The sequence below is a fragment of the Paroedura picta genome, chromosome 14 (assembly GCF_049243985.1).
Source record: "Paroedura picta isolate Pp20150507F chromosome 14, Ppicta_v3.0, whole genome shotgun sequence".
In the NCBI taxonomy this organism is placed as follows: domain Eukaryota; kingdom Metazoa; phylum Chordata; class Lepidosauria; order Squamata; family Gekkonidae; genus Paroedura; species Paroedura picta.
In genome coordinates, this window is record NC_135382.1 from 15,543,460 (window position 1) to 15,571,046 (window position 27,587).

At 46.4% G+C, this 27,587-nt stretch overlaps 1 protein-coding gene across 1 annotated transcript in view; it reads right to left on the reverse strand.

Moving 5' to 3' along the window:
• The window catches only part of KIAA0930 (KIAA0930 ortholog), a 47,690-nt gene that overhangs the window by 15,330 nt on the left and 4,773 nt on the right, over positions 1-27,587 (reverse strand). The window contains exons 2-3 of the mRNA XM_077310406.1: positions 2,243-2,391; positions 55-159 (exon numbers count right to left, since the gene is read on the reverse strand). Coding sequence (XP_077166521.1) covers positions 55-159; positions 2,243-2,391 — 254 coding nt within the window. The remainder of the gene's footprint in view (positions 1-54; positions 160-2,242; positions 2,392-27,587) is intronic.

A 27,587-nucleotide genomic window follows, 5' to 3' on the forward strand; every position in this document is an offset into this window, starting at 1 on the left:
CAAGGGCTTGGAAGACTCAAACAAGCAAGCCCCAGAGGAAGAGATTTATGTCACCTTTTGCAGGATGAGGTTCAAGTAGACACTCTCTTCCCAGTCGATATCTGGATCTCCCAAGCCAGGCAGCTTCTTAGAATCCCTGCGGTAAACCTCAACTTCTGCCTGTCAAGAGAAAACCAAGAGGAACCAAGTGAAGGGAAATGACATTTGAGAGCCAGCAGCATCAAGGAGGCTGGAGTGAGGAGGGACCATGAGAAGAAATGGCCCCCTGTTTGGCACACAAACTTTGACAGAGGGAGGGGCAATTTCATACCCTCGTCCCTCCTCACCGACACCGCTGTTCTTCTGCGTAGATCCTATGACCCCAAGAGTGATCCTTCCAGGGGCTGGATGGAACTGCAGCAATTAGTGTGGGAAAACTCTATGTGCCTTCTGTAGAAGGATGGTAAGACACTCTTACCAGTTTGGTGCAGTGGTTAGGAGTGCAGACTTCTAAACTGGAGAGCTGGGTTCGATTCTGCACTCTCCCACATGCAGCCAGCTGGGTGACCTTGGGCTCGCCACAGCACTGATAAAGCTGTTCTGACTGAGCAGGAATATCAGGGCTCGATCAGCCTCACCCCCCTCACAGGGTGTCTTGTGGGGAGAGGAAGGGGAAGGCGACTGTAAGCCGCTTTGAGACTCCTTCAGGTAGAGAAAAGCGGCATATAAGAACGAACACTTCTTCTTCTCTGCAGGGATGGTGGACTGTATGCTAAATAGGAGCAGACAGAGTGATGTGGTGGTAAAGAATGCAGTCCTGGAGTGTGCCTCACTTCAAAAAGGATATGGACAAAACAGAGGCTTCAGAGGAGAGCAATGTGAATGATCAAGCCCTATGAGGAAAGTCTGAGGGACTTGGGAATGTTCAGCCTGGAGATGAGGAGATTGAGAGGGGACAGGATTGCTCTTGTTAAGTATCTGAAAGGTTGTTCCTTGGAGGAGGGCAGGGAGCTGTTCCTGTTGGCAGCAGAGGATCATAGGAACTGTAGTAATGGGTTTAAACTACATGAAGAATGGTACCAGCTAGATATCAGGGGAAATTTTTTCCCCCACCATCACTGGTGGTCTTCAAGCCGCGGCTGGACAGCTACTTATCATGGATGCTTCATCTTAACTAACCCCCCATTTGGGACTGAAGATGGACTACACAACTGACTGGCATTAATTTAAAACAACGGTGTCATAATTTCTACTTCCTGCAGCCCCCCCCTTCCCATGCCGCCCGTCCAGCCCATTTCATAAGCTAAGCTGGTAACAGGATTTTCCCCTGCCAAAAAAAAAAGCTCCACATCACATTGCTAGGAAAGAATCAGCTGCCAACTTCAAAGGATTCATTAGAGGAAGACATGGGAAAAGGAGAACTGTTAGATAAATGGAATATCCACAAGGAATATTTTGTGTCATAAACTCCCAGCAGCCATTTTGTGCTCAACTGTGATAATCGTTTTCCGAAAGTATCCTAGATATGTATTATCTTACATTCACGTTAGCTAGAACTAACGCTCTACCTTCTGCTGTGCTATATGGGAGATTTCAACAGATCCCGTATTCAGCTATGCTGTGTCCCTGTGGACAATGCTGTATAGAATCAGTTACACACGTTTTCTTCCATTGTCCATTTTATTCCTCGATCTGAGCTAAATTCACTGCAGTGTAAAAGAGAACTGCATTCAGATGGACATAAGATTCAGTTTCGTTTGACATCCCAGAGCCCTGATTTAACTGAACCAGTTGCAAAGTTTTTATATCTTGCCATGAGAGATCGTGAATGTATTTTGTCTTACTCTAAAGCATGATCTCTGCCTTTGTTTTCTCTGTATAGAACTGGATCCTTTTGCAATTTCCCTCCTTATATTGTACTTTTTGTTGTTGTTAGGTGCAAAGTCGTGTCCGACCCACTGCAACCCCATGGACAATGATCCTCCAGGCCTTCCTCTGATCTACCATTCCCCGGAGTCCTTTAAGTTCGACTGCTTCAGTTACTCCATCCATTGTACTTTTATATGCTATTAAAGGCTTGTTGTTGTATTGTCTTACATTCTCTACCTTAAAATCATAAAAGCTACAGATTTTTTTTTTACCACATGTGTTCTACATGGTTCCACACCCATGGATTGCATCCTCTTTTTGCATTATTTCCAGCAGACAGACAAGGCCAAAGTTTTTGCACTAGCTTGAGAGAAGACCATTTTTTGCCGCTCACCTTCTTCCCGTCTGTATTATCACCACTCACGTAGGACAGTTTTCGGCGGACGTAGAAGAGCATGTCATCCTGCCTGGGAGCCCATTTTTCCATGAAGTACGTAGAAAACATCCACGTCCAGAAAACAATGCGGTCATCTTTGAAACACCCTAAAAAGGTAATTAAAAGCGAGCATTAAAACCCCCAGGACCCACGCTGCTTTTTCATGTGTGTGTGTGTGTGTGTGTGTGTGTGTGTGTAAGCCAGCCAAGTACCAAGGCAGCACAGTTGCCTGAGTATTTCCCGCAGGGAAGTAATTTGTACACCACAAATTACTGTACTCCAAAAATGTCACAATTCATTGCAACTCTGGGGCATGTGTCTACTGATCTCATACATCCCCCTCATACCCTTAGGGAAAACATTAGTGTAGCCTGACTGCCACATGTAGAAGTCCTTTAAAAAAGCATGACACAGAGATGCAGGATGGAAAACATTCCAGTTTCCCCCCACCACCACCACCTCTTCTGCATAAAGTTTTCTGCTTCAAAAGATTCATTACTTCATAAAACGAACATCAGTGAATGGATGCCTCTGTCAATACAATATTAGATAAGCATGGCAGCTTGAAAGTTGTAATTCATGGCGATTTTCCCTAGGAACTGGATGAGAAAGTACATGTTGGTTTTATTGTTCTGTAAAACCAGGGAGGGAGGGGACACACAAAGTTGTGAATACGTACACCTTTGGGGAAAGTGAAATATATGCAATACTTACTTTCCTGTCAAGACTACGCTTCTTTTACTGATTGAACATGAATACATGTGTCATTTATAACTTAGGTAGCATATAAAATTGTACCATTTGGCATATTTATAGAATTTAACAGTACAAACATCTTCATTTCTGTAAGAAAATTTGCACGTATTCTCGAGAAGCAATTGCATACTGCTGGACCCTATGCTACCACAGCACGTGGATCCTAATTTTTGACATCTGAGAGGTAAGGGGGTGTGGGGGGGAGTTGGAGCTAAACAAATTCTGCCGTAAACAAAGTATTATTTTGACAAATACTCTCCAACTGTCACAATAAGTAGGACTAGCTATACATTTGCATATTAAGGCAAACTTTGTGATGATCTCTTTAACAACATATTACCATTAAACACAATATAACAGTGGCCCAAATTATTCATACTTAAACAAAAACCTATGTCTACATGTGCATATGTCTATTTAAGAGTGTTTCAAAGAAGCTTTCTTTTTTTTTTTTGATGCCCTCAATTTCCCCAAGTTTTCCATCAGACTGTTTAAAATGCCTCCTTATGGTGATTGTCCCTAGAAAGGGCATACAAATTTTTTCCACACGCCAATTCTCCAATCATGGAAAGGCAGCCCAAAACAAGACAAAAATGAGTGTAGGCTTCCAAATCAGCTATGGTAAGAGTTACTTGTTTACTCAAAGTAACAGCTGGAATGCCTGAAAACCACAGCAATTGAATTCGTTTTTCGGTAAACTTCCCCAGCAGCCAATATTGTATTGGATTCACAAAATACACGTGAAATATATACTTGGTGGGGATTTTTTTTGTTTTTGGTTGGCTTATTCTGCTGTGGAGTGGTCATCTGTCTTACTTCTCCGGTTATGACAGTCTGCTGTGTGGCTGAGGCCTGGATACAGCGGTTGACTTTGGAAAGGCAGAAGTGGTCTGAGGACAGGATCCTCCCCCACCATGCACTTCCTGCAAAAGGTGGGGCAGGGGAGCAAGGAAGGCCAAGTCAGCAGCAGGCTTAGCAGTCAGAGCTTGCATCCGCATCCATTTCCCTTACGAGTAAACTGACATGGATGACTTCAAGAGAGATTGAAAGGGGGTCTCTCTAAGAGCTGACCTGAATTGACTCAAGAGATGCCAACAGTGAACAAACCAACATGGCGATGAATATATTTAAGCCCAGCCTCCCTCCTATTCACCCACTCTAATGAAAGACGCTCATCCGTCAGCCAGTCAGAAGGGAGGAAAATGGTTATCCTGTGGAAAACTTCCCTGTTGGCAAACTTCCACCCAGACCTCATCCATGAAATGAGACTTTGGAATGCTTGGTGGAGATTCTACCAGATGGACAATGCTACAACCACCTCGTGGAATAGTCAGAGCTCAAGCAAAAGGTTTTCAGCAGCTAAAGCAACAAACATCTGCGAGGATTCAAAACCGCAAGGGGGAGATTCTCATCCCTGTTGTTGCACTATTTGTACAGTTCTTCAGCATTGCCGGATCACAACAATTCTACCCTGGAAAGTTCATCTCTGTTTGTTCAGATGTTCCTGTTACATTGCTACAGAAAAGCTAAATGTCATGAGAAGGGCAAGTGGTTTACAGCCATGTCGGTACAAAAGTGAAGTCCAAAAAGCCAAGTCATAATCCGTGTACTTTCATGGGGGGCAGCCCGATGACACATGACACTACGTACCCCCCTTCCAGCTCACCACATCTCTTTATTCAACAGCTCTGATGTTACAACATTATCAAAAGCTCACCTTGAAATAAATGCTGGATTCAGGGGACTAGCCAGGTTGGTCTGAAGCAATAGGACAAAGTTTTAATCCAGTGGCACCTTTAAGATTAATAAAGTTTAATTCTGCATGCACACGAAAGCTGACACCCAGAATTAAACCTGGTTGGTCTCAAAGCTGCCACGAGACTCAAACTTTGAACTAAAAGCTCTTAGTCTTTAGTACCTATTTCTCCCTAAAAACCCAATGTGTGCTTGCGGAGGGAAAATAGAGCTAACCACTTTCTTACACAATCCAATTTAGCAGGAATGAAACAAAGATCATGTGAACAATAGTCTATACAAGGAAATAAAACTAACTCTTAGCAGCATAGTTGGCATGAAGAGTGGATCAACCTTTCCCACCTTCTCCGGCAGACCCAACGGATTCAACCCAGAGGTTTCCAGGGACACAACCGCAAGCCTGAGTACTTTCACACGGGGTGGGGAGGGGGGGATGCAGGAGTGTTCTGACAATATATAGCAAAATAAAACTGATTCTGATCATTGTAACATTCAGCCTCTTTTGCTGAGCATTCAAAGCTTGTCACATAAATCAGGGGTAGTCAATCTGTGGTCCTCCAGATGTTCATGGACTGCATACGCTGGCAGGGAGTTCATCGGAATTGTAGTCCATGAACATCTGGAGGACCACAGGTAGACTACCCCTGATATAAATGACATCACAACAACCACAACCGTCTCAAGGGGATCACTCAAGATGGAGGCCACCCAGTGAGACATGGCAGAGGCAGAATTAGAGTCAAGGTCTTCTGGACTGGTTGCTCAGCATTTAAACAACCGCACTAATTCAGTAACTTTGACTCCGTTGAGTACGATGATGGTTAGCCGTCTCAGAGAATCAGACACAATCAGTTTTTAAATAAAAATAATACAATAACCTACTACAACCAGCAGTTGATATGACACACACGTCACCGCCCAAAACATATTCATTATCCCCCAAAACCTTCATTATTTATTTTATTTGTTACATTTATATTCCGCCATTCACAGCACAGTTGGCTCACAGCAGATCACAACAAAATCAACATGAAACCAGGAAACCGTTTCCCCCTCCCACCCATCCCCAGCTCATCCCCCCTGCCTCCCCTCCAATTGTATACCCGGGGAGATGATAATACAGCATTTCAGAGGTGGGGCTAAATTTTCCTTCTTTTTACCCTACCTGGCTTCAACCAAAGGTCTGGCGGAAGAGCTCTGTCTTACAGGCCCTGCAGAATAGCTGTTCCAGGAGCTCATTCCACCAGGCCGGATCCAGGGCTGACAAAACCCTGGCCCTGGTCGAGGCCAGGCAGACTTCCCGTGGCCCAGGGATCTCCGGACTGTTTGCTGTTGCAGAATGCAATGACCCAAGTGGGGCATAGGGAGTTAGACAGTCCCTCCAGTACACAGGTACATGATGCTTCAAACAGTGGAACAAATAACTGACTTTCCTCCAAAGTTTACTCATGCACACACATGCAATACAGTAAACTAGGGGTGGCCAACCTGTGGCTCTCCAGGTGTCCATAGACAATGATTCCCACTGGTCCTTGCCAGCGCATGAACACCTGGAGAACCACAGTTTGGCCACCCCTGCAATAAATGGTCTGGTGTGGCCTTTCCCCAAATAGTTCTGCACTCCAGTGGTCTCCTACCCTCCAGTGGTCTCCAACAGTCCTACTCTGCCTGACATATAATTCTCGCCTGAGCAGCCTAGGAACTGATAACCATCTTCAAGTATTTAAAAGGGTGCCATATGGAGGATGGAGCAGAATTGTTCTTTCTTGCCCTGGAGGGACAGACCAGAACGAATGGGATGTAATTAATTTCAGAGGGATTCTCTTTGGAGATTTTTAAACAGAGGCTGGATAGCCATCTGACGAAGAGGCTGATTCTGTGAAGGCAAAGGGATGGCAGGTTACAGTGGATGAGCAATTGGGATATGAGTGTCCTGCATAGTGCAGGGGGTTGGACTAGATGACCCAGGAGGTCCCTTCCAACTCTATTATTCTATGATTCTAACTGAATGCAGTTCTCAACATGAGCCCAGGAATCCAGATATTACAAGGCACTGCGTCCTAAATATACACCACACTGTTCCCCTTTTGTAAAATAAAAAAGTTAGCTTTCCTTAGTAGAAAAGAGAAGGAAAAAGATACCCAGCAACAGAGGAGCCAATGACAGCCCAGCTCCAGCAGCCTATAGAGAGCCAGTTAAGGTTTTGGCAACCGGGTGTTCGGCTTCCCAAGCTGGGCGTAACAGAGAGCTAAAGAAAGGGAGAATCTGAATGGAAGAGCGATGCTGTGCAGTTCGGTTATTGTTTTAGCAGAAGTGTAGCACAAGCATAATTTTAAATTCTTTCTCTTTGCGCTCATGCTGCTTGAAAACTGCCATTCCATTTCTCTGTGCACACAAGTTGTCCTTATCACACTATTCTGTTATTTGCATCTGCTCCGTTTTAAAGGACTCTAATGCTTTTTCAAGGGTTTTAAAGCTCCCAGTAAGGACAGAAGCCCCCAAACTCCTTTGTCTTTCTTCTTTTTGCGGTTGCCCTTTCCTAAACTTTTCCCACCTGTTCTGAAATACGGCAACCAGAACAGTACACAATATTCCAAATGTCGGCATATTCTTGGCTCTATAAGTGGTGGATGAAGCCGTGAAATCAAACGGCGAATAACACTGGGCCGGAACACAATGTTAAGCATGAACTGAACATGGGGAAATAAAGATATCAGCCTTAATGCAAAATGCCAGCTAGTCAACACCATTGTCTTCCCCATAAGTGGAAGCTGGACCCTGAAGAAAGAAGACAGGAGGAGAATAGATGCTTTCGAATTACGGTGTTGCAGACGAATGCTGCGAATACCATGGACAGCCAAAGTTACCAACAAGGTAGTTTTAGAGAGGAGCAAACCAACTATGTCATTAGAAGGGAAGATATTACGGCTGAAGCTCACTTACTTTGGACACGTCATGCAATCAAACTTGTTAGAAATATCATTAATGCTCGACATGGTCAGCTGCAAAAGGAAACGTGGTCGCCAAAGGCTCGACACAATCAAAGCCAGTACAGGGATGACCATGAACCAACTAAAAGAAGCAGTCAGAGACAGAAACATGGCGACAACCTTCCTATAGAAACATCATCATCATCAGAAGGGCAGGATCATATTGGCTGTTTTGTTCAGAATCCCTTTTCAAATAATACCTAGCATAAAAATTACCTCCCCCCCCCCCAACATTGTTACACAGCAAGTCCACACTGCTGCCTCTTGCCTTCCAGGCCTGCTTGACTTTTAAAAGTACTCTGTTCCTCCCCACCTTCACAGTAAGTGTGGGATTGAGGCCTGGCTTCGAATCCTTTCTCTTCCCAGCCATGAAGGTTATTAATCAGCCACGATCTCTCACTTCTATCCAACTCACTGAGTGTTTATGAGTACACTGTCCTTTGTCTGAGGGGCTAGAAACATGGCAAAATGAATAACCTTTGAAATGAAACCTACCTGTCTCCAGCTTTCCCCACTTAGGCAAGTCAATTTTCCAAGAAACAGCCTGCCAGGTAGGGATGCCTGGAGCAGTCCCCCTCCAAAGCAGCCATTTTCTCTGGGGAAACTGATCTCTGTCGCCCGCAGATGAGCTGTATAACCAGGGGATCCCCCGGTTTTACAGCTCATCTCCAGTCAACAGAGATCAGTTCCCCCAGAGAAAATGGCTGCTTTAGAGGGGGGACTCTATGGCAGGGGTAGTCAACCTGTGGTCCTCCAGATGTTCATGAACTACAATTCCCATGAGCCCCTGCCAGCAAATGCTGGCAGGGGCTCATGGGAATTGTAGTTCATGAACATCTGGAGGACCACAGGTTGACTACCCCTGCTCTAAGGCATTGCACCCCACTGAGGTCCCTCCTCATCTGAAATCCCAACCACTCTCAGCTCCAACCCCAAAGTCTCCAGGTATTTCCCAACCCAGAATTGGCAACCCATATTAAACGTGTGCCTCTCTCACAAAGACTTGAGGTCGTTAACAACCATGAAAAACCAAACTGCACAAAATTCTCTCAGGAATCTGTCACGACTACCTTTGAGTGCTGCTCTCAATAGTTCTCTTTAGACTAATAACCTACTATTTTTACTGAGAGTGCCCCAAAAGAAACTCTTCATTCATTCAAGAAGGGAATAAAAAGGTTATCTGGATATTGAACTGAAGAACTCTAGAAATAGATGCTGTACTGAACTCTGCCCCCCCCCCACAAAAAAAACCCTTCTGAAGAAAGAAGCCAATGCACTATTGTTCTGCTAACTTAAAAATGAAGGTTGTTCTATCTATTTCCTATTCGTGCACTCTTCTTCAAAGCTAGAGATTACTAACAGGATCAGGTCTCAGGCCTGTTGCAGATTGAGAACCCAGTAATCCTCGAGCATAAGGACAATCCAGATGTTACAGAAATGCACACACCTGTTGGCTCTGGCTAACAGAGAGATCTGCAGAAGCAAAGTGCAACTGCACAAACCAGAAAAGCATGTCTCTTTCCCACAGATAACAGATGGGGACAGGTGATTTTCCACCCAGCTGCCCAAAACACCTAAATTAGCTTAGTCAATTCCACCAGTATGGGTCAAAAAGGGCCACATTGGGGGTACACAGGGAAGAGTAACCCTGAACTACCTCAGCACCCAGGCAGGTCAACATGGAAGGAGTTGAACACATCTGGCTTAGTAGGCTAACAGCCACAATAAGCACCTGAAAGTCAGCCCAGAAACCAAATTGCAACCAGCAGAAAGGGAACTGAAGTACTCTTACCTGGGTGCTTTTTCCTGCCAGCCATCTGAGAGCTGCATTCTAGACCAGAGGTATTTTCTGAATACTTGGCAAAGGCAATCCCACACAAGGTGCAACGCAGCAAACCAGACAACGCAAGTTTTGTTGCCAGCAAAGATATCAGCTCTGGGCTTCTTTGCTCCCAAACAGCTCCTGATCACATAACTCACTTTTGGAACTCCAGAAAGTTTTCAACCGACAATTGATAGTTTTTGAATATCAATGGGAGTTTCAGACTACTAAGAGCCAAGTGTGACATGGCTGTTAATAAATAATTATTTTAATTGTATACCACCCCATCCTACGAGCTTGGGGTGGTTAACAGCATAAAGCCACACATAGGAAAATCATTGCCATAAGTAATCTTACATTAAAAACTGTCTACTAATATTAATTCCCTGTGGGCTCTTTTTCAGAGTTTGGAGGGGTCTCTGTTGGAGGGTGTTTCAAGTGGGGAGGCCAGTATTTCTCGATGCCGTTGCCTGGCCTCAGCCATAGGTCCTCAGCCACAGCTCAGTTTTGCAGGCCCTCCAGAATTGCGTGAGATCTCAGAGGGCCCTGACCTCCTCAGGCAGAGCATTCCACCAGGGTGGGGCCAGGGCCAAAAAAAGGCCCTGGTTGTGGTCGAGGCCATTTTTATCTTCCTGGGACCAGGGACCCTGGATCAGATTAACACTGCTTAATCTTAAACTCTTTGGAGGGGTGGGGTATAAGAGAGGAAGCAGTCCTGAGTGTCTAACCCAGCCTTGCTCAACTTTTTCACCATTGGGAAACCCCTGAAACATTCTTCAGGCTTCAAGATACCCCAGAAATGGCACAACTGTGCGGAACATGGTTGGGAAGTAGAGCTGAGTACACGCCCACCCAAGGCCCCTCCCATTCCCATCCCTCCAGACCAATCATTGGCCATGTTAGGCAGGGGAGGGGCCAACATGACCACATATGGTCACATCACCTGATAAATGTTTAACAAAGTTTAAAAATTAATTAGCTCCCACTCATTTGGGAAACCCTTCCAGGGCTGTCAAGAAACCCTGGTTGAGAAAGTCTGGTCCAATCAGTATTTGGGAGTGTCAGACCATAGAGGCTTACTTGGTGACCTTGGACCATCACTCACGCTCAGCCTAACCTACCTCAAAGTGGTATTGTGGGGATAAAATGGGGAAGGGGAGAATGATGTAAGCCACCTTGGGTGCCCACTGGGGAGAAAGATGGGGTAATTCATTTGAAACTCTCCAAAAGTTCTTAAAATGCTACTGCTAGTAGGTTAATTCTCTGCGGGGGTGGGTGTTGTTGTAGCTTAACAGCACAGACGGCAGATAGGTGTAGTGGCAGGCATACCCCACAGCAGCCAGAGAAAGGAGGTAAGGAACAGCACTTGTTAAAATGGCAGCAGAAAACAGTGAAACACTCGTTTCTGGAGACCTAACCATGGGAAGGGGGGGAATAAGGGGGAGTGAAGCACTAAGGGAAGGAAACAATTACTTTGTGTCTGCAACCTTTGCTCAAAGCAGAAGCATGTGATTCTATCTGCTCCCAACATCTGATTCTGCGGATGCCGAGGAAGGGCCTCGGGCACTGTAGCTTGGAAAGCAAGCTCCAGTCTGCAGGGAGCTGCTTTCTACAGAGAGGAAAAGGTGCAGATCACATGTCTGTCATGTGAACAAGGTAATATGCAACCTAAGTACAATCACACAAAAACAGGCCAGATTGATATGATCTTCCACTTATGGGGGAGGGAGGACGATCACTGCACTGGTCAGAAGAGGTACCTTCACACCAATCTTTACTGTACGGAAGTGAGGAGGCAAATGGCTGTAATTCCACTGCAGATAGATTGCTCTGAACCTCCACGTAGGACAGAATCAAAATGTTGAGAAAGAGGGGTGCTTCCTTGGCATTCCCCCTCAGTGTTCTCACCTTCATTCTTCTCTCTGTGACCACAATGACTCCTCAGTCTCATCCAATTCCCCTCCTTATTAAAGTCTCTGTCCCACATGGCTTTGGTGTGTGCAGGTCCTATAATCCTCAGAATGGTCATCTTGATGGTAGAAGGAGACTCCTCCCTTCCCTCTTTTGCCAGGAGAAATGCCGGATGGATCCAACCCAATGGCACATTCCATAGGTCATGCCTGCCAATGGACCATTCAGAAAACACTCAAGAGCCAGGATAAGATCCCACCCATGTAAGAATGCAACACTCTCTGCATCAAGAATGATAGGCCCTTTGAAACAACGGCAGTGTGTCCAATCCAATTAGCCGGCTTCCTAGGGGCCCTTTCTCATTCCCAAGCCATGTGTTATGTTGCAGGCAGGGCCATGCAGAGAGAAAAGCTGGAATGAGACAGTGAGAGCTAGTTTGGTGAAATCAATAGAACACTGGCCTAAGATCAGGAGGTGTCCAGTTGAAGCCCTTGCTCTGCTGGGTATTAAACTGCAAGTTCTTGGATCAGCGGTCATCTCTCAGCCTGACCCACATTACAGGGCTGTTGAGAAGACAATATGGTTGAGGGAAGAGGCCAGAATGGAAATCAAGACTCTTAATGCATGATGCTTTATTTTTGTTTGTTTGGGGTGGAAAGGCTTTTTTTTAAACCATCCTCTGCCCAGGTCCATTCATGTAACTAAGTACTGGAGCACTCTGTACTTGGGGCAGAAATGACTCAGCTCTTGTAGTTTTCCTTCTGCCAATATTTTACCTGCACTGAAACTTCTGGAGCATGTACAGTGCAGCACCGCTTAATACAAACACCATAAGGGATTCTAGGATATAATGTATTTCTCCACATATCCAAAGATCATGAGTAAGATAAAACTTTATTAACTCTAGAAAGCACAAATACTTGGGAACAAACAGTGAACAGTTTTAGGGAGAATGCTAGAAGGATATATGAAAAAAGATATTTTACTAGCTTATCCTAAGACTCTATGTGTCTATTTTTAGGACAGGATCCAAATGGATCATCAATCTCTCAGTTGGGCTATACTCATACCAAGTGTCTTGGCACAAAACTCCAACGCAGGCTAATAAATGCTTGGATTTCCCAGTAGTCAAGGAGTTTCCTTCTTCAACAATCAGAATTTAGGAATGCTCTTAACCAATCACTACAAGGCCTGGATTAAAGTACATAGGTTAGATTGTCAAAGGGTAAACCAGAGACAATCTGTTACGACACTTCAATTTAGTCAGATATGGAATCTGGGGTTGGAAATGGGCAGAAGCTGTTGGCACCAGTGGGGGGGGGGGTGGAGGGCAGAACAAGGAAGTGTTGATTTCAAATAGGGGTCCCACAGATCTTCCAGAAAGCCAGACGATGCTATTTTTAAGCCAGATTATACTATTTTTTAAATCCACGGGGCAACTTTTTTCTCTTTAGCTTTGCCTTGACATTTCCTTGCAAATCATTTTATTCCGAACTCTTTAGTAAAGCTTGGTTTAAATTGCAATACAAAAAGACTGTTTATCTTTGGATACAGAAAAAGGCCCACTCTTAAAGTAAAATGTGAGAACACCACACAGAGAAGAAGAAGAAGAGTTGGTTCTTATATGCCGCTCTTCCCTACCCGAAGGAGGCTCAAAGTGGCTTACAGTCACCTTCCCATTCCTCTCCCCACAACAGACACCCTGTGAGGTGGATGAGGCTAAGAGAGCCCTAATATCACTGCTCAGTCAGAACAGCTTTATCAGTGCCGTGGCGAGCCCAAGGTCACCCAGCTGGTTGCATGTGGGGGAGTGCAGAATCGAACCCGGCATGCCAGATTAGAAGTCCGCACTCCTAACCACTACACCAAACTACACCACACAGGCAGGCAGAGAATATAATCAGCTCCCTCAAGACTATTTCCTTAAGGAAAAGGATACATCAGAACATACCATGGGTTTTTTTACCAAGACAAACAAGAAACTTCATTGGCATGGCACCAGATGAGCCCAGCTACAGCAGACCGAAGATCCACTGGCTACCATGTCATTTCTGGAAAGCACAAATCAGGGCATTAAGGAAAATGGCTCCCTCCCACCTTTTTTAAGTTCTAGGAGGAAGATGGTGCCAATCTGTCATTCAGACATCATGGCTACAGTGGATTAATGCGAAAAGGCCCTTTTAAGACTATTCTAGTCAGCAGTCACCATAATATTTAGAGACAGCAAATTGCATACTTTAATTAGAAAGCATGTAATATTGGCCCAGCCTGAAGAAATTTCCTATCCATCATATTAGTCCAAAGCAGGGGTAGTCAAACTGCGGCCCTCCAGATGTCCATGGACTACAATTTCCAGAAGCCCCTGCCAACTTACTATTCGCTGGCAGGGGCTTCTGGGAATTGTAGTCCATGGACATCTGGAGGGCCGCAGTTTGACTACCCCTGGTCCAAAGCATGTAGAAGAAAAATTCAGTTTACAGAGGCGTGGAAGACACATTTTGAAGCAAGCTCACATTAACTCACTGACCCACAAAAAGAGCTGTTAGTCCACCAGTTTGTGCTATGAGCTAAAGGGAAATCGTGAATCATGTCTCAGAAAGCTGGAGGCAATTCTTACTCACTGCAGGCTCCTGAGCAAGAGGCTATTTACAAGCTTCCATTGTTAGTATTCAGTGAGTCAAACCAGTGGCTCTCAAATTTTAGCAACCTATGATTTCAATGTCCATTTCTTAAAAGGTGAGCCTCTTCCCCATCTCTCCTCTTCTCCCTGCAGACCCACACGTAGCCTGCAAATGCCCCATGGAGGCTTCCATCCTCCAATCAGTACACTGAGAACCATGTCAACTCCTTCTTAAAAGCAAGTGTTTAAGTAAACTGCTGCATTTGGCCTACAAAATCAGGCCTCAGAGGGAGACTGATTCTATAGGGCCACAACTCAAAAGTCCCTGAATTCTTAACCAGTACAAGCTTGGTGTCATGGTTAAGAGCGGTTGCTTCTAATTTGGAGAACTGGGTTTGATTCCCCACTCCTACTCTACATGCAGCCTGCTGAGTAACCCTGGGCCAGTTACAATTCTCTTAGTGCTCTCTCAGCCTCACCCACCTCACAGGGTGGGAAGAGGATGGAAAGGCGATTCTAAGCTGTTTGGGACTCCTTTGGGTAGTAAGAAGTGGACTAGAAAAAAACAACAGCTATTCTTCTAACCAGTCCCACAACTTTGATCAGAAGGGAATAGACGTTGCAAGAAGTTTCCTTATTAGTTGATTCCTAACCAGAGGCTGGCTGAATAGGGGTGCGAAGGAGCACAGAAAAGAACTTTCAAAGCTGCTCATAAAAAAAAACAGAAAAAGGGCCTTCATCATACAACACCTAGGGGTAGTCAAACTGCGGCCCTCCAGATGTCCATGGACTACAATTCCCAGGAGCCCCCTGCCAGTGAATGCTGGCAGGGGCTCCTGGGAATTGTAGTCCATGGACATCTGGAGGGCCGCAGTTTGACTACCCCGTCCTAGACTGTTAGCATTCTACTGGAAACCACCAGATAAAAGCTGTACGCTGCTTAAGATTCTCATGTATTTGGGAAAAGGTAATAACTCACAGGCTGACAGAACTGGTGCAGGTGAAAATAGACTGCTCCTGTCTGCTCAACTGGAAGAAGTTCCCCATCATGGATACGCCACGACTGCCTATTTTGACAACATGCCAACTCATCATTCTGATGCCCTTTCCTAGACAGACACTACACTATTGATTTACTCCTTAGCATGCCGATCTTCACCCATCTGTAATGCATGAATCACTGGCAAATACACTCCCACCCCTCACTCTAAGTTCCAGCGACTCCTGCAGTGAGAAGTTATTCGACAGAAAGTGGAATGATGAAGTAAAAGATTAAGAGTCTACATACCTCAGAGGACGGCTACAAACCTCACCTGCTACATTCTGGCTGAAGGGGTCCGTAGCTCTAAGTCTCTTGTGCACAAGGAATAAACAGTAACACACACACACAAGCTGATTTATGCAAGATGCTGAGCTGCCTATGGGAGCTCATGTTCCCCTGCCCCCAAGCAGAGCTAGGGTAAGTGAAGTTCCCCTCTCCATTAAGTGCAGAGCAGGGCTCGACTTATCCACGAGTAACAGCCCTCAACTGTAGTTAAGAGTAGGTGCTGAAGAGCACTCTTTGGGTGCTGTTTGTACATCTTATTGAGGAGGCTGGAAAAATCCAAGATTCGGGGAAAAAACCCCAATGCTCTGTTTTCACTTCAGGAGAGACCTTCCTGATGCGCTTCAGACATTACAAAGGTGTATGGCCCCTCCAGGTTAACCTCAAATATCAATTAAGCAGAAGGTCCTCCTCCTAAACCATGTGTCAGGTGAGTGTTGAAACCTGCTTTCTGAGTGATAGTTTCAGGGGGTAGCTGTGTTGATCTGTAGAACAGCTAAATTTGGGTAAAGCAGCATTTCAAGACTAACAAGACCTCGGGGGTATAAAACTTTCCAGAGTTAAAAGTATCTCATGAAGGGACTTTTGACTCACAAAAATACCCCAACCATCGTGTTGGTCTCTAAGGCCAAACTGGACTCAAACCTAGCCGTTTTGGAGATGCCTCTGATGAAGTGTGTTGTTATCATATCTCTTAGGTTCTTGGGATAGACCAGGGATTCGTTATCATGGTTCTGGGGAGCTCCCCGGGAGTTATGCAGCCTTTCCCAGAAGTCCTGATAGCTGCTGACATCACTGGAACCCACTTCCTCTATTGCTCCACAGACCGAGTCTCTTTCTCCACAATGTAAGCAGTAATTGAAGAGTTGGTTCTTATATGCCGCTTTTCCCTACCCGAAGGAGGCTCAAAGCGGCTTACAGTCGCCTTCCCATTCCTGTCCCCACAACAAACACCCTGTGGGGAGGGTGAGGCTGAGAGAGCCCTGATATCACTGCTCGGTCAGGACAGTTTTATCAGTGCCGTAGCGAACCCAAGGCCACCCAGCTGGTTGCATGTGGGGGAGAGCAGAATCGAACCTGGCATGCCAGATTAGAAGTCCCCACTGCTAACCACTACACCAAACTGGCTCTTTTACAAGGGTGTTCACATCCTGTACAACTCAGATTCTGCCTGCAGCGTTGAAGAGTTGCTATGGGGTATGCATATCCTCACTCCTTGCCGTTCCATGATGGTCCTGCCTCCTGCAGCAGTTGGCCCCACTGCCCAGCATCAGAATTCCAAAGATGCCCATCGGCTCAGGAGGGCTGGGGATCCCTGGTTTACTGTCAGGCCATGATTTTGGGGACCAGGGTTCAAACCCCCATTCTGCCACTGCAACTCATTGGGTGACCTTGAGTCAGCTGCTCTCTGTCTCACCTACCCTAATGGTAATTACTCTGCAGTGACCAATCCAGCTGAGAGTCATCACATCTCCCTTGTGGCCTGGCAGAGGGTATGACTGGCCCGAATGAGCTTCTAAGCCAAGCAGAGTTTTGAACTCTGGTATTGCCAGTATAGGCCTGATGCGCTGGTCCCTGCGCCTCCTTGGGACTGTTTCTATGCCCATTCTAGAGATGCCAACATGACGCACTGCAGCCGTTTCAACACTTCATGGAGTTGAAGACACCGAGAAGGATTAAAACGCTTGTTTTAAAAAAAATCCAGGCCAGCTTCAGGGAGTAACACAACAGAATGTGCAAGACTTCTCCAAATATTCTGACACTTCAAGAACTGTTCAAGACAAGTCTTCACTAAAGTGGCTCAGACACCATAAATAGCACAGCCCCCTTCCCTGATCGGATACTGAGAGTCACCCTATACAAATGCACTGAGAAAGCCATTTACCTACCAGGGACATCCAGAGTAATCTAGTCCAACCCCCTGCAGAATGGAGGAAATTCACAACAACTTGCCCGCCCACACTGACTCTACTTCCATGTCCAGAGGATGGACCCCCCCCCCAAAAAAAACCAACAACACAGAATCCCTGGTCAGTCTCGTCTGAAACTGGAAATTCTGTTTCTGACCCCAAAGTGTAGGTCAGCATTTTCCTGGGCATGCAAGTAACAGCAACACGAACTAAGCACAGACACAATCCCTTCTGCCCACCCATTGACAATCTGCCTAAGTTCACACAATCAGCATTGCTGTCCGATGGCTATCTAGCCTCTAGCAACCATCAATTGAAACCTGGGCTCCAATGAGCCAATATCTTAATTAAACAAAGACCAGGGGACATCTCTCTACAATCGGATAGAGCAAGACGGCAACTACCATCATAGCATGGAATGTACATACTTACATGGAACCTATATCTTTAGGATTATCCAAAACATCACAGACTTACCCTAGCTCGACTTAATGCCCTCCCTTCAGCTCTTATTGAAGGAAGATATGCCCAAATCCCCTTTGCTGGCTGTACTTCTATTCACGCCAGTCGGGCCTGGGAGAAACTAAACATTGTAGCTTCTACAAAGAGATTGGAATTCAATATGTAGCACCAACATGGGACAGACATCAAGGCAGAGCAAATAACTACAATGTATCTATCTTCCTTGTTGGTAGACACAATCCCCTGCAAAGTAGCAAGATTATTGGCCATGGCTTGCCTAATAAGACAGAGAGATGTGCCTTAACTTCTTTAAAACAGTAAGAGGTGTGGGGGAGGGCTCGGTCCGGGGTGGGGAAGAGAGGCCATTGGCTCCTTACCCCCGGACTGACAAGTTGGGAGGCGCAAAGTGCCTCCCGACCCCCCCCACCCCCAACCAGGGCCTCCTTTGGTGGACAGCCGCCATTACGCGGCTATCCACCGACAAGGCAGGTAGGCGGCCAACCGGCCTAGCCTACCGTGTGACCCTTGGGCGAGAGGGGGCTTCGAGCTGGGCCAAGGGACAGCCCTTCTGCGTCACAGATGTAGGGGCTTTCCCTTGGCCCGGCCCAAAGCCCCGAAGTCGGCCAGGAGCCGGGCGGCTGGGGGGGGGGCGGAGCTGGCTGTACCCGCCCGCCAACAGCATGCAGGCTGACAAGCTGCACCAGCCACTGTGCTGCGAGCCTGCTGCCGGCCCCCAGGATGGACCTGCCGCGAGGGCTGCATGCCTCCATGCCACCAGCCCCAACGCCCTGCAATGCTGCGACCTCGCCCACTGAGGAGGAGCGCGGCCAACGACCAGCGCCCGCCACCCAAGGGGAGCCCGACGGCCACACACCAGCCGCACACCGAGCCATGGACCCCCACGCCGGGCCCACACCGAGGCCTGGCCGCTACAAACGCAAAGGTAGAATGCCAACGACACGAGCCCGGGGGCCAGGGACTGTGGGGGCTCCCCCCCGCCCCGCGGACCGCCGGCGCCACCTCCTTTCCCTGCCACAAACCCGCCCCATGGCCTGGGATGAGGGTGGCCTACAGTGCTTACCCACGGGGGGAGGGCCATAGACCCTGCACCTTTCCCTGCAGGGCCTGTGGCACTAGGATGGGGGGGGGCCTACCATTAGCCCTCCTAGCGCCCGCTGTATTTTAACTACAGGGGGTTAATTTCCAGTGATTGTTATAAATTTGCTAGTATCAAAGCCCATTTTAAATACGGGCTTTGAAAGGCTTGCCTTGAAAGCGCTTTCACCGCCTGTGTGAGGCGGAAAGAGCGCTCTCAAGGCTAGAAGGAAGGCCCCCCCCCCCAGGCGGCAAAGGGGATTATTTGTTTATTTTATTTAAAACATTTCTGTGTGATCTTTACACGTAAATAGTGCAAAGTTTAAGCATAAGTCAGGGTAACCAATGATGTGGTATCTAATAAGCAATGCAATGGGGAAAGGATTGCAGCAATCTGAAAGAGTGCATAGAGTATTAGTCATGATATCCAGGAGTGGCCCAATGGTGGCTCTACAGATGTCCACAGACTACAATTCCCATGAGTCCCTACTAGCATATCCAACTGGCAGGGGCTCATGGGAATTGTAGTCCATGGACATCTAGAGAGCCTTGGTTTGGCTCACCCTTGTGTTAAATGGTGCAGAAAATGGCATTGTGTAAGTATGATAAAACAATGAAAGCAGGAGAATACACACAACCAAACCGATAGTATAATATACTTTGGTATAGCTTTCAGTCCCCATTATTTTCATTGAAACGTCTTCTTGAACTATTTTGATCTCCAAGTCTACCAAGTTAAGAAGAAAAAGGTTCTCTCTGTGTAGGACTATACCACAGCAGACTGCAAGTTTAATGCCTGCTCTATAAAAAATTCTGGCACCAACACATGTTAGGAAGAATTCTAAATATCCTGCCTTCTTGCCATACTAGCTTTCTATGCACAGGTATGGCTCTTTATGGGAAGAACATGTGCTCTCATGAACATGCAGTTTGCCACAGTCCAGACCAGGCACGAGGTCATCTCCTAGGCCAAAAATGGAGTTTGAGAACCCCCTGACATTTGCAGGGTAAGACTTCTCATACCATTTTCAGGATTTGTTTGGTTTTCTTTAATTTAATTTCTGTACCTTATGATATGTAAGATGCTAATGCCCCAACCAAAGCTGTAAAAGTAGGGTCCTGCGTTCTCCACTTTCAGGATGATCCTGCCTTTCATCAGGACCCCTAAAGTAAAACATACAGGGAAAGACAAATATTCACATGGCCCCTCTTGCAACAAAGAGAATCTGAACCGGAGCACCAGTTCTCACCCCTGCATAGACAGATGTAAACATTTCCAGGATCTGCACGTGGATTTAAAAATACAGCCACTATCCTCCTCTGCATCAGGTCATCCGTGGTGCTAGGGCAAACCATTCATTGGGGAAAAGACAGAGCTCCCCAAATGACTTCCATTTCAGATAACTTCCCCTGCCAGAGCATCTAGTTCAACACCTCCCAGCATCCACGGCATTCTCAAATGAGCACTTTACAAAAACCTCACTTGATTATCAAGAGGCACAACTGCCAAACAGAATTACTGGAATCTAATAACTAGAAGGAAGGAAGGATGCAGCTAATCTACAAAAATACACAACATTTCCCAGCACAAGCCACTTGGTCTTTCCAAGTTCATCAAGTTAGCAGGAAAAACCAAAAACATGGGACAGGAGAGCAGCATTCGGTATTCAAGGGGACTTTTAAGAGCTGCCTTTAAAGCAAACTTTTCTCCACAATTTCTCTGTTACTCTTATTTAACAGCCTGCAGGCAGTAAACAACAGGTAAGATGTCATAATCCAAATCAGAAAAGATTAACCAGAGAATTAATTAGGAAAGCTTCCATTTTGAATCACCCCACAATAGGTACTGTGGCAAATGACTGTGCCTCTTCTTTCATATGTGCTGGAAGTACCCTAGAGCAGTGGTCCCCAACCTTTTTATCACCGGGGATCGGTCAACACTTGACAATTTTATTGAGGCCCGAGGGGGAGTCTTCTGCCGAGGGATGTCGCCACCGCTATCTGATCTCCTGCTCCACTTGCTTTCCCGCCAGCGCCCCCGTCTTCCCGCCGCCCACTGGGGGGCGCTGCCAGAGTGGCAGGGCAGCCCCCAAGGCAGCAGCCAGGGAGGAGGATGAGGAGGAGACGTGGCCTGGTACCAACTGATCCACGGACCGCTGCCCTAGAGCATCCTTCTTTGGTCAGATTGTGTCAGATGGCCTATCCTGGGGTACTGGCTATTCTGTCTTACCTCCTGAGATAATATTATCGAATGGGGGTGGGGGAGGATTCCAGGTAAAGTAAATTATGAATTACAGGAGTATGGTTGAGGCCAGAGTGGTATCCGGCGTTGTCAGCTGAGGATCTCTAAGATGAAGCCAACTAGGTTCCTCGTTCCCAGATAAAGAGTGACTGACCCATGCTGAGTGGGTTTATATTTTATTGTCCACCATCTTGATATTATGTTGTTGTTTTAAATATGTTTTAAAGGGTTATTTTAGGGGATTTTATTGTATTTTATTGATTTGTAAACCGCCGCGAGACATTTGAGAGCGGTGGTATATAAATATAAATATATAAATAAATAAATTGTATGTGCTGCATCCGTGGTTTTTGCTCGGCACTGGAGGAAGATCTCATACCCTAAACCAGGGGTAGTCAAACTGCGGCCCTCCAGATGCCCATGGACTACAATTCCCAGAAGCCCCTGCCAGCATTCGCTGGCAGGGGCTTCTGGGAATTGTAGTCCATGGACATCTGGAGGGCCGCAGTTTGACTACCCCTGCCCTAAACTAACAAGGAGCAACAGACAACTTGAAGAACTATTTAAGCATGTTTAGATTGACCCATCGTTTCAGATCTAAATGTTTAATGGAATTAGATTACTGGAGCCAATGAAGATACGTAAGAATCTTCAATAGAATATTCATTATGTTGTAAATTGTCTATATTTTCCACTGTTATGTCTGTTGCCTTATGTTTTTTTCATTATCATATAATGTTGCTTGAAACAAAAAGATTTCTAGAGGAAGCTGCATTGGTAGGGAAATCCCTGAAGGGTCTATGATTGCCTGGAGAGTCCTGATATTTAGATGAGTTGGGGGTTTTCATACCCCTTAATTTATTAACCAAACGTGTCTCAAAGCGGCTTACAATCGCCTACCCTTCTTCTCCCCACAACAGACACCCAGTGAGGGAGGTGAAGCTGAGAGAACTGGGAGGGAACTGTGACTGGCCTAAGGTCACCCAGCTGGCTGCATGTGGAAGAATGGAGAATCAAACCCAGTTTTCCAGATTAGAGGCTGCCACTCTTAACCACTACCACAAGCTGACAGGGGGAGGGGGAGGATGGACAAACCAAATTTAAGGTTCCCACAGCAACTCGATTACTTCCTCTTACACCAAGAATTGCACTGTAGCCTGACCCTAATTCCCTGGCTGCCTGGTTTGAGAGAATCTGTCCCTTGTCCAGTATAAAGACTGTACCAGGCACCGTTAATCCAGTCATATGTTGGGGCAGCAAACACAGTTGTGAAGCTGATCGAGACGGCAGCACCACACTTACCTGTCTGAAAGTAGCACAACTTATTTCCAAATCAGTATGCCCGGAATTGCACAGCAAAACACGGAACTTCGTGCTGAAATCCCCAGGGAGTAGCTCAGGTAATTCTTGGACAGCCAAAACTCAACCAAGTGATTTCCTTGAAACAGTTACTTCAGTTTACAGCCTGATGGAATTGTTTCCTCAGGACACTGGAAAGGTTAGATACACTTTAGGTATCAGTAAACCAAACCAAAGCATAAATCTACTTTGTCACCATTCACACACACACTCTCCACCCTTTTGCATGTACAGCAGTGGCCCCCAACCCCCAGTCCGGGGACCGATGCCGGTCCGTAGATCAGTCAGTACCAGGCCGCAGCTCCTCCATGTCTCCTCCCCGGCTGCTGCCTCAAGGGCTGCCCTGGCACTTTGCCGCCGGCTTACCTTTGGTGCTCTCCAGTGGCCGCCATCGCTGGGGCTCCCCCTCGGCGCGGCACTGTGCAGCTACTGCTGGCAGTGCCCCCCAGCGGGCAGCAGGAAGTCAGGGGTGCCAGCGGGAAAGCAAGTGGAGCAGGGGCTCAGGCAGTGGCAGCCTAGGATCCCATTTTGGTTAACCTAGGATCCCGTTTTGGTGGACTCTTTATTTTGACTTTCTATCATTAATAATACAGAGAGGACTACTACACAGCATTGCCTTGTGATTTCCTTATTCCTTAAAAGCAGGAGTGTTTTTGTGGTGTTAAAACACAGCCCGAGATCCTTGGAGAGCTGCTGCTGATTCAAGTAGGCAATACAATACCAAAGGTGATGAGACAAGGGTCTGATTTAGTAGAAGGCAGCTAGCTGTGTGCATATGACTACTGCTGAGGAACACTCTGCAAGCCTAGTTTCGGACGACACTGAATACCCTGCCTGCCCTCTCTCTTTGTTGCCTACTTATGGTACTTCTGCTGATCTCAAGCTGCAAAATAGCACCCATGCACCCGCATGGTGGCCATCACTACTTCTTGGGGCAGCAAAGTCCTTCAAGTAACCACACAGGGTGGGACGTTGTCAATGGTTTCTATCCTGAATACAATGCTGACTAGTTTACTTGTTTGCCCCCAAAGTTCAGTGCAGGGAAGCCCAACGAGGGGTCCACAGACACCCGGGAGTCCACTGCCTTTCCCCTCCAGCCTCGGCCACAAGCTAGGGAACCTGCTGCTTCCATTGTTCCCACTCCCAGGTGTGTGTTCTCTCATGGTTTCTGTGCCAAGGGGCGGAGCCTGCACACTTATCCTCTCATTAAACCCCGTCCTATCCTTCCATAGACTTCCTCGAGCCTGCCTGTTAACGTAGATGGTGATGTCACTTCCAGTGGGGGTGTGGCCTCTGAGGGTGTGGGCAGCTGATACCACTTCTAGGGCTCCTCAAAGCCTAAAAAATTATTTCAGAGGCTCCTTCCCGGTCAAAAGGTTGAAAAAGGCTGGTCTAGTATAAGGAGAAAAGACCTCCCCAAAATGTACTTTCCTTCCCATTGTCTCAACGCAGGGCAGCAGCGTGAATCCATTCTCCCCTGTGCAGTTCATGTACGCCGTGGCCTGTTCAATCAGAAAAGCCTGCTGCAGAAGTGGCCTATGAAAAATAAAGATAAGATAACTCCGGGAAAGGTGGGAGAGGATATAAATAAAATATAGAAGTCTGATGAGTTAAAGGCTTTAAAAGAAAAAAGCATACAACAGGCCTTCCACAAGTACCAGCCCCTGAGCTGATCTTCTGGGACAACTACAGTATAAATATCTCTTGCTTCCCCACTGATTCAGACAGTGACAAGAGCAAAAAAACCTGAAAGGAAAGACTGGATCCTGAAAAACGTCTCTCCTTAGAGAGACCCGAGAAGGCACCGCCCCACCGTGCAGCCGAGACCCGCGATGACATCATTGTGTCTAGCGAGCACAGGGGGATGATTAAAAATCACGCTGTCTGGTCAGGCCTCGGGAAGGAAGGCACGGGATGCTCAGAAGCACACCACACTTCCGACACCAGGGGCTTCGACACACACATCTATCGCCAGGCAGAGACAGAGAAGCCCTTTATTAGTTTCCTGTTCTCGTCCCCTTTCAATAATAACAAAAGGAGGCTGCTAGACGCTCCGGAAGCAGTGCAGGGCTTCTGATCAGGTTGGCTTTCATCAAGGAGCGTGTGCAAGCTTCTGACTCCCCCTCACACACACCCCGTTTTTCATTAGGTGGGATATAGACAACTCTCAAAGGTATATTAAAATAATTTCCTTTTTCGTTGCTTGCTGCGGTGACACTACCGGAACCAAAACAGACTTAGAACTGAACAAGACGGCATTGCAGCAATAAAGTGTGGTATAAAGAAGCGATAGATAGGGCTTTCACATTATTAAAGATTTTATTCAGGGTATTTTCAGATGGTACCGGTGTTGGGTCTGATGCAGACCTGTTAGATCTGAGTCCAAGATCTTAGAGTTATGTCCAAGAGCGCATTAGAGACCAACAAGGGTTTCAAGGTGTACCACGGGTGGCCAAACTGTGGCTCTCCAGATATCCATGGACTACAATTCCCATGTCATCTGATAAAAGTTTATCAAATTTTAAAAAATATATAAACCAGCTTGCTAGTCACAAAACGGACAAGAAACTCAACAACAATTTAGTAAAAAAATGGCATAGACCAGCAAACCATTTATTGATCTGTGCTCCCCGACGAAACATATGCTTTTCCAGCAGCTGAAAAAGGGCTGAACCATGCTTTAAGAAGCACACCTTTATACAATAAGCTTCCAACACTCCTATTTACAAGGGGGGAAATGTCTGATTTGCTTGTAAAGTGTTTTGCAAAACACTGGTCCTGGTGACTTTTGAGGAGATTATAGGGATGGCTTTCTAAGAGTATGAACAAACAAATCGGCACATGTAAATCCCTCCAGATCTTGACCCTCCCTAAGAGCTCTAGAAAGAGCCTCTTGTGGCGCAAAGTGGTAAGGCAGCAGACATGCAGTCTGAAAGCTCTGCCCATGAGGCTGGGAGTTCAATCCCAGCAGCCGGCTCAAGGTTGACTCAGCCTTCCATCCTTCCGAGGTCGGTAAAATGAGTACCCAGCTTGCTGGGGGGTAAACGGTAATGACTGGGGAAGGCACTGGCAAACCACCCCGTATTGAGTCTGCCATGAAAACGCTAGAGGGCGTCACCCCAAGGGTCAGACATGACCCGGTGCTTGCACAGGGGATACCTTTAAGAGCTCTAGAAGGTAAATTTCTGGGTGGAGAAGGGGGAATACATCTATAAGACGTGCATATAAATGGGCACACAGGAACCCAAAATCCCAGTGCAAGACTTTGCTCCCACCATTCTAGAAGCCCAGTATGGCTGACCTCCCTTCCCCAGAAATACATACGCAGAGAAAACTTTCCCACAACACTTGAGCTCAATCACCCAAAGAAATTGGCTGCCCCTCAGGTTCGGGACAAGCAAAAACAGAAGTACTACTTCAAACAACACTTGTTAATGATGAAATCCATGCATATCCTGTTGTGTAACTTTTGGCATGTGCTATTCTTTAGAATTTTAACAAACCCTTCATTTGGACAGCTTCAAAAGAAAGAAAGAGCAAATCCAAAGCTCGTTTCTGCTTTTTGAAGGTCTGCTGAGGAGCCCGATGTAAGCTGCCATGATTATCAGACAACAGTGAAAATAATTGCAAGTAATTCCCCACTTTTTTCACCACCAAGCCACAGCCAACACAGAGGCTTGTCTCTGCAGAGCACTCCTGGCATTCTTTGGTGTCTCCCATCCAAATACCAACCAAGGTTTACCCTGCTTAGCTTCTAAGATCAGGCCAGCCTGGGCTACCCAGAGCAGGACCCTAAATCAGGGGTGGCCAAAATGTGTCTGTCCATGGACTAGGGTCTCGTGGTAATTGTAGTCATGGACATATGGAGAGCCAGTTTGGCCACCCCTGTCCTAAATTAAACTACGGGGAAGGGGCTAATTCAGGATTAAATGTGCCACCCCACTAGACCAACAGATGGCTGAACTTCCCGAATTAGTATATGTCCTTTTGCAAAGAGGAAGCTATCAGGCAACAAAGGGAAGTGAGTCATCAACAGACGAACACGAAATTCCTTAAAGCTTCAAGATGACCTTGGGAACTCTGCCACTTCGCCTTACTGTCCCCACTCAAGCTGAAGCCCTGTCCCACCATTTGCCCCAATCTCCACAAGCCTCTTGGCCAAGCCTTGCCCTAGAGAAGGGGAGATTCAGATACCAGGATGTGAATCACAAAATACTTCCTCTGGAGCCAGAGACGGGGGACAACATCGGTTCTGCTACCAGCACGACACACAAATGATTCATATTCTTCAGGCACTCCAGATCTTGACCTACCTGATTACTTTAAACATGCTACGTCTGTTGTATTACCCTTACAGATCGTAGCTGCCAATTGCATTTTCCTCACTTCTAGCTGGCCTAACAGAACATAGAGAGAACAGTGAGAGAAACAGCCTTCTGTTATTGGCTTCGTGAACAGAATTCTCCGGCATTTGATCACTTAGGAATATGTACTCTCAGTTTGAATATATGAAGGATTGTAGGCTCTTTGGACTGAAGTGGGGAGAAAGTCAAACTTTTGCAACAACAAAACCTTTTTTAACTTTGTAAATAATTCAAACCAAAAAAATCTGAACATGTTATCCTTTGGACTATTCTGCATAATTTGCTCAGCTTTTACAAGTTGCAGAGAAAGGCAAAAAACCTATTCAACTGCCTCCGATCATTGTAGAGATTACCAAGTGTTGCTTTCCATATCTACAAGCTTGACTTGGCAATCTTAGGGGCAAGAAACTTGGCCATGTACGTCCAATACAATGAAAACAGAAATCTGGGGGAAAGTAAATTCTGAGGCTTTTTGGTGTGCCCCCACACAATATATATCCAGGGTTGACCACATTACACAAGCCTCTAGCCATTATCTTTTAATCAAAACGTGCATTTCAAACGTGGACACCTGACCGAGGCATCATATCCAGCCGTGATTTTTATACTACCTGCCTCTCAAAACCTTTCTTGGTGAGTCAATAGGAACATCAAGGACATAAACATCATGACTCTCCATCCAGACACTAAGAG